The 8,400-nt window shown below is 31.5% G+C and overlaps 1 protein-coding gene across 2 annotated transcripts; it reads right to left on the bottom strand.

The window, feature by feature from the left end:
- On the bottom strand, positions 1 to 5,728 carry LOC143546620 (uncharacterized). 2 transcript variants are annotated; one of them, XM_077038252.1, is made up of 8 exons: positions 5,656 to 5,728; positions 4,592 to 4,803; positions 4,286 to 4,477; positions 3,627 to 3,746; positions 3,287 to 3,512; positions 1,860 to 2,387; positions 703 to 772; positions 1 to 222 (listed from the first exon to the last, which is right to left on the bottom strand). In XM_077038252.1, the coding sequence occupies exons 2-7, from the start codon at positions 4,795 to 4,797 to the stop codon at positions 767 to 769; spliced, it is 1,278 nt and encodes a 425-aa protein (XP_076894367.1). In that variant the 5' UTR covers positions 4,798 to 4,803; positions 5,656 to 5,728; the 3' UTR covers positions 1 to 222; positions 703 to 766. The 2 variants fall into 2 exon arrangements, with proteins under 2 accessions (XP_076894367.1, XP_076894368.1); XM_077038253.1 differs by having other exon boundaries at positions 4,592 to 4,799; positions 5,656 to 5,690.
- Positions 5,729 to 8,400: the final 2,672 nt, after the last annotated feature.

Raw genomic sequence — 8,400 nt, 5'->3', positions numbered from 1 at the left:
AACCTTAAAAATATGACAATCACCTTCAACTAAAACAAAAAGAAAATGAATAATAATTGGTCTTAATTCAGCATGAACTCGAACAAACATAATATCTTAAATCCATAAAGCAACCAAATTTCCTCCATTGTTTCACCATGAAAGCTTCCTATGAGTTCTTTAAAGTTACTAAACCTCCAAACAGCAAAATAAAACTGAAATCCGATAACCATTGATCAACCCCTGTTCAAAAGGCAAACAAGAATCAAACTTGGAAAAAAAACACAAAAAACAAGATTATAAATCATGGAAAATAATAATCAGAAAGTACACCATTCACACCCATTTTGCCACCTTTATTTATAATTATGTACTATAGAATTTAATTAATTTTTGGCAAATACTACTTAAAAAATAAAAACTAAAAAAACCACAGAAAAGGACAAATAAGTCATTTTAAACTGTCAGTATGGTTCATTAAAAAGAAATTACTTTTACTTAATTTTCATTCAAAAATGTTAATTTCACTGTTGGATGAAAGAATTATATTATTGAGGCATGGTATCTTCAATCTTGCACTTTTATACAAATTTAAAAGAATAACATATAAAAAAAAACTTCATAAATTAGAAGCTTGCTATGAACAAGTATCTAGAAGTTTCAGTTGAACAAAGGCTAAAATAGTCAAAATATACTTATTGCAAGAGAAAAAGAAAGGCCAACCTTGAGCATGTTAGTCGCTAGTTACATGAGCTCTTCAGTGATCGACTTCAAACCGAACCATTTGTTAATTCTGTACAATGTAACAAATAAATTGTTTGTTTGTGAGCAAAGATTGAGCATCAGTGGATAACATAATGACGTTTGTGTACTATTAAATCCATAGCATGTATTTAATGTAATCAATCACTAAACCAAGTATGAAGCACCTTCTAATCGCTTGTTAAGGTGGCAGTTTGAATCCATATATCAGTGAACAGGTCATAGTAAATTGAGTTGTGTTTTATGTCTAGCGGGTCAAAAAAACTAACGTTCGAAGGGGGGGGGGGTCTAAAGGCGTTTAAAGTGTATTTGAATGCATAGTTGCATATGACCTCCCAAATCGCTTTAGTAAATGTTTCAAATTATAATATTAGTGTGAAGATTGTAAACATCAGCTATCATCATCATCATCATCATCATCATCGTACTCAGTATATCCCACCAATAGCCAAGCTATGGTAGGGTCTGAGGAGGGTAAGACGTAGACAGCCTTACCCCTACCCCATAGGGATAGAGAGGCTGCTTCCGATGAGACCCCCGGCTCGAAAACATCAGCTATCCAAGTATTCAAAAGTATCAGATGAGTTATGTTTATGACAATTCCAGCAAAAGAATATGCCAAAAACGGTTATATGACAAGATGTCCCTAAATTTAAAGTTTTCATTACTGTCATTTTGTAGAACTCTAGGGTGTGGATGTGGCACAGGCTTTAAACTTATAGCACTCTATCATTTAACGAACTTCATACAAGGTTCTTGCTAAGTGGCATTATAAAAAATGTTTTAAATGTTGTGAATTGTCTTGCACATGTCAAAGTTTTCATTACATGTCAAAATGAATTCAGGCTAATTTACCCACCGCCCACCATAGCTTTTATCCACTTTTAAAATAGTATCAATAATAAATATATTTATTATGATAACAAAGTTCCTATCAATATAAAAACTATATTTTTTATTATTATTCAATATTACCGCAGATTGTAGACATAAAAATATACCTTAGTAGTCTCCAGTTTTATTTTTAGCTATGTATTAAAGTCTACGTACATAACACAAATGACTTCTTATGTAAAAGATTTGAAATTGACACGCCTAAAACAGTTATGAAAATGTACCTTTGCTGAAGGACCACCATCAGAAGTGGAGTTTACATCCAAACGCGCGCTTTCTTCATCAAAACCTGAGAAATCCAAGACTCTTTTTGTAAATGGACCGCTTGCCAATACTTTCTTGTTAACCGTGTTCTTGGACTTGTTATCTTCAGTAGCCACTGATCTCCTTGGAGTTGACAAATCAGGTGTTTCAATATTTATCTCATTAACTACCAACAGATTCTTCATTGGCGTGTTTCCATCATCAACATCAACAGCCTTTTCTTGTTTCACAGAATCCAAGCATGTACTAACATCCGTTTCTTTAATAGGCGAAGATAGAACTGGAGATTGTGAGAGTTTTGTTTTGAATTCCTTTGATGAGAAGTGTCTTTTAAAAGATGAGGGCAAGTGTGAAGCGTTAAGTGGCTCGGCTTCATCAAGATTTGGGCGTGTTTGAATTGATGAGTTCAATGGCAAAGATTTTGTAGAAACTGTTATCCCTTTTCGATTGAATGGCTCTGGTAGAACAGCCTCAGGCACATCATAATCCTATAATAAAACATAATATATTCATGTGAGTCAAAACATGATAAAAAAGATTCATGTTGACCTCAAACGTTTAATTGTGCATCATAGACTTCTACAGATAACTAATGTGTTGATTGTGGATAACAATGTTATTACAATAATCCTTCCAATCAATATTATTGTCCATAAACATTAAAAAGTAAAATAACCAGTGTAGTGTACAATTAATATGGATTTTAACAAGTGAAACAACAATTTTACCCTTAATGCGTTTAAGACACCATCTAACTTGAACGCCCTGTTCTTGAGTTTTTTTAAAGGATGTAAAGGAAAGAAAACTAAGGATAGTTAAAAAATGGGTGTTCTTGAGTTTTTTTTAGGATGGAAAGGAAAGGAGTAGGAGTTAGGAGGGATTAAATTGATGATTTTTCCCAATAAATTATCCTCTCAAAAATGGGCTGATTACTAAGGATAACATAGTTATCCTTTCCTTTCCTCTAATTTCCTTCCAACTCAAAAACACACCTAATTAAAAAACATTTTCTTCCCTTTTCTTCCCTTTCTTATCCTTCCCTCTCCTTTCCTTTTCTTTCCTTGGTTAAAAAACTCAAGAACAAGGCGGAAAACTTGCAACACTTTATGATAAGGGTGATTAGGAGAAAAATGGGAAATTGGGTAAACTGTAGCTATATAAATTATGGTAATAATAATTACTCTAGTTTATTTAGCTGTAGTGTAAGTGTAATAATTATAACGTCACACCAAAATGAGCTAGTGTATTTCTTATTACTTTAGTTTTAAACTATAGCATAATAATAATTGCTGTAATGTTAGCCCAGTTACTATGTTTCTTACACTTCTCACGTTAAAAGTTGTTTGTGTGTGTGTGTGTAGAGAGAGAGAGAGAGAGAGAGAGTTACCTCTGAATGTTCATTGACCAACTTGAGGAGCCTAGAGAAAACTAACTGAGAAAGAGCCAAATAATCAGAGTGTTCAGTATGGCCTTCAACAACATCAAAAAGCAATGTAACTTTCATGTGTGGCTCCATGCACAAAGTCTTCTTATTGTGTAACAAAATCTTATCGATCTGAACGGCCTCGGGGAGAATGAACTTTATTTGTGCAAGATTTTTATATGAGAACTCCCTGAAAAATAAAAAACATACAATAGTTTACAATCAGTTCTTGAAAGAGATGCAACTATGGTTAAAAAGATAAACCTGATCACTTGTTTTCGCCCATTTAAGTTGAAGATAATACCTTTCTGTAAGTACTTCAACTATACGGCGAATATTCAGAAAAGTAGGCAACTGTTTACGCAGATTAAGCAGCCTCAAAGAAGTAGTCATGTGATCAAAAAGCTCTGAAAGAAGTCTGTGCCTGATAAAAAATAAAAATTGCAGTTATAATCACGTTAAACTTGATTTTATAAAAGATGGAACTTTCCACATTTAACAAGGACGGTTCAATTCCAGATTATATTTTATCCTTAACAAGTCAAAGTGAAAAAAAAAATAGCTAAGAATAAAATGTGTCAGAGAGTTCGAAAGTCAGTCAAAGTGTATTTGATGCATACAAACTATTTACGATTTTAATCAATAAGCATCTAATTACCAGTTGATGTGACAAATACAGTTACTAATATTAGAGATGGCAATTTCAACCCATTTACTTATCGATGGTCCATTTGGTTGTTCTCTAACACGTCACATAAGTGAAAACACAGCCTTGATATAAATGGGCCAAACAAGTCAAAAGAGTGAAAAGTGTATATTTATCACATAAAAACCTCGTAAATCAATTCTTTCAAATAATTAGAGTTATACTGAATCGTTTTTGACACATTGTTAATAAAAAAAAGTATAATGATCAATTGATCTTAAATTTTGTCTAACGTTTGTTTGTAATGAAAGACTCACTTCTCTGGGAGTTTAGCAAGTGTCTCTTCTGTCTTCTCTAGTGTCGGGGCCACCAAATCAGTATCAACATGTAGGATTTCATTAAAATTTGGTTCTTTTGTTGGAGTAAAAGATTCAGAGCATGATTTATGTTCCTCGAGTAAAATACCGTCAGTCTGTTCAACCTCGTTCTCTTCTTGATCCAAGGCTTGCCTAAAACAAATCAAAATTGTAATCTTATTATATAGAAACTCGTAAATCAGTTACTTCAATTAATTATATTTATTATTGAGAATACATGATTGATGAGTGTAATGAAAGACTCACTTCTCTGAAACTTTAGCGGGTTCTCTTTTACCCCTGTTCACAGTCTCTTCCGTCTTCACTGGTGTTGGGGACACCAAACTAGAATCAACACATGGGATTTCTTTAATTTGTGGTTTTTTTGCCGGAGTGAGAGATTCTGAGCATGATTTATGAGTCACAGGTAAATTGTTGACTGTATGTTCAACCTCATGCTGTTTTTGATCCATGGCTGCCTAAAATGTAACAAATTTGTTACAATGAGATATCTGAAAAAACATAATCAACTACTTAGAAGTACAACAAAATAAAACCAGCAAATCATACAGAAGGCAAACTGATTAGTTATCTAATTTTAACATCCATAGTGTTATACTTACCTAGTTATGTATTGCTAAGTTGCTAGGTTTGAAAAGACTGCAATTAGTAACCGTCTAGTGGTTAATAAGTTAATTGTTAAAGTGTAGACTGTAGAGTAAGGAAACCTTGAGTGAAACTGTGAAAGCAGATAGTCATCATTAATCAAATATATACAACTTATTAGGATTAGAATGCTGTTACTATGTAAGATTATTACATAAAAAAGTTGTAATTTATAAGGCACCTTAAACTTTTTAAGACAGTTTGATTCAACTATTATTCTTCAGTGAACAACACATAGCAGTATTTATTTAGGCATCTCTAACATAACCCCTCATTTCAAAGTAAACCCTAATTTCTTCCGATTTCCAAAATTGACACAAATTGTTTCAAATCATTTGAACACCAAAGGTCCATTTCTGTAACGATTACATACGCACTTAGAAAACACAATAATCTTAACAACAATTACCAAAATTTCACAAATACTGTACTCTTGTCAACACAAATGCATATCAGTTGTGCATTCGAACAACAATACTAGGGTTTACAGCATAATAAGGATAGTATAAAGTGAGACAATAAAGATCTAGTCTAGTAGTAAACGAATGAGCTGAATCAACAATCGTAGTTGAAATGGTCAGATGAGCAGATGGATCGAAACCCTAAACTAATATAGGAAATACGAGTATTTATGATTAAGTAAAACGATAATAAGATGTACGAACCTGTAGTACACTGAATTTGAAGCTTGGAAAGTCGAAGATGACGATAGGAAAGATTGTGTAATTAGGTTGAAGAGTGGAGTTTGAAGATGAAGATGAAGAAATAGGGGGAAAATGGGCGGGCTGAAATCAAAATTGGGGACTTATTGTTATTATTATTATTGCTTGCGGGATGCTCTAATTAATTAAATTACAGATAAAACAATGCATAGAAAAATATATTATATTTATACTTGCATCATTATATATAAATTGATTTTATTTATATCATAAAATGATATTTTCCAAAAAAAATTAAACTTAATAAGAAAAATAATACACATGCAAAAACATACCTAATAACACTTTATCTATTGAAATTTATTCTCAGTATGAAAGAAATTTGGTTATGAACCAATTTCGAAGAATACTTCTCACATAATAATAGTTTTTAGCTATACCATGAAAAATATTTTGATAAGTTTAAGGGGCTTCTCGACATTTCCAATTGACAAAAAAATAACAGGTTTTACCCGTTCAATTTTGTGAATATTTTGCTTCCCTTGAACATAATTTTGTACGACATACTTCACATATAACATTATGATCACTTTTCAAGGAAAAATCAATACTGACACAAATGTTTTTAATATGATAAATGTTAGAAGCATTGATAGACCTGGAGGTGGCATATCGGAAATGTTTGTCATTCTTTTTTTAAATTTTAATAGTCATGGGAAAATACTAAATGTGCAAAATCCTGAATCTTTTGACTATTTCTAAATATATTCTTAAAAATAAATTTGAAACCTAATCACATTAAAAATTTAACTTTCATTTGTTTTACATACAAGTCAAAACTTTGAACCCGTAACATGTTTCACGATAAATCTATTTGCATTCTCATCTTTTAAAAAATATTATATTTACCTTTTTTTACCCATAACAAATTTGAGCAAATGTAGTTAATTTGTATCAAACGATCTATTTACCGACTTTTAATTTGTAATAATCAAATTTAAGTTCCATAAAAACCCGAAGCATTTCTTGATAAAAAAACCCAATAAACTAAAATGGATAAACTTTATCATATTTGAAAGTGATTGGTATATATTATCCTTACAATTTAACACATATATGTATATTTTACTAAATTAACCGAAAAATAAATAGATAGATTTAAATCATATATTTATAATTTATAAATTTATATGACAATGTACAAAAACCAATAAATAAATGAATTATTTTTTAAAAAAATGAATCAACTTTTATGCATATATTTATAATTTAATAATTAAAAAAATTACTTCGTAAAATGAAAGCATATTAGAGTTTTGATTTTATTTTCTTATTTACAACATTCAACAATATACATAGTATAATATGTTAATGAAAACATTTATTATTATATTCTTTATAATATTTAACAAACATGGTTTTTTTGTTGATTTTTGGATTTCATCAAGTATGTTGTGAAATATATATCTAACAGTGTATAGTAGTATAATATGCAAATATTTATTTTTATAAAAGTGTATGGATATAATATAAAAAGAGTTTAAAGAAAAGTGAATAATTTAATCATGTTATAGATATAATATAAATTAAATGTAAAAGGAAAGTGAATATTTATTAATTTATGACATATATTAGTTTTGGAGGGGAAAAAATTGTAAGGATTAACCATAAACTGACACGTGTCCTCAATTATTTTACTTTATTAGAATAGGTAGATTATTAGGATACCATAAACAAATGGGAGACCATGAGAGACCGTGAGATTTCGTTTTCTAAAAATAGCTCTTGAAATCCAATTTTCATGTGATATTGGGAATTTTCCCGTGATATTTCGTGGACCAATCAAAATCAGTCATTTGTCAAGCCCTCTCACCTACCACGCAAGTTTTCATCCCAAATTCGTCTTAAACGTTACTTTTCACATCAAATCTAACCTGATAAAAACCAACTTTAACGTGATGTTTCAACCTGTTTCCGTCTCCAACGTAAGTTTTCAAAATTATGGTTATTTAAGTTTTTTTGAAATTCATCTCCAAAGATGAATTTAAAATGAATTTCGTCTTTATTAAAAAAATCATATTCATCATCTTCTTCATCAAACTCCCACCATTTCCGCTGCCACCTAATGCTACCAGACACCACCACCACAACCACCCACCACCACCATATCGACACTCTCAAACCAAACCCTCATAATGTTTTCTTTGCATTCTATGAGACTGAACAAACCCTTTATCCGCACTGAAAGGGAACAGCTTCTCACCTTGGCGGGAATGCCCGTTCATATAACTTCTTAGCTACATCTTCCCCAACGCATTCTCGGGCCTCTCTTTAAACGCCCACATATACATATTCTCCATAGCATGCTGAACCAAGAACGCATCCAACTTCAAATCCGAATTATCAAACCCATTTTCCCGACTCACTTTATTCTTATTCTCCACCTCATAATGCTACGGACCTAATCCCACATCCAACATATCACAAGTATCATTCCACGAAGATGGAGGTGGGCTAGGTTCCTCCGAAAGCGGAAGATTAGGTGGCGAAGGGAATGGTTTGAGAGTGTCGATATGGTGGTGGTGGGTGGTTGTGGTAGTGGTGTCTAGTATCATTAGGTGGTGGAGGAAATGGTAGGAGTTTGATGAAGAAGATGATGAATATGATTTTTTTTAATAAAGACGAAATTCAAATGAAATTCATCTTTGGAGATGAATTTCAAAAAAAACTTAAAATCAACTTTTTTGA

This window comes from Bidens hawaiensis, unplaced genomic scaffold (genome assembly GCF_021521415.1).
Source record: "Bidens hawaiensis isolate Kalapana, Puna unplaced genomic scaffold, B.hawaiensis_p1.1 tig00014406_1, whole genome shotgun sequence".
Classification (NCBI taxonomy): Eukaryota; Viridiplantae; Streptophyta; class Magnoliopsida; order Asterales; family Asteraceae; genus Bidens; species Bidens hawaiensis.
Note: the sequence above shows the minus strand (reverse complement) of the source record. Positions and strands in the feature narration are given on the sequence as shown.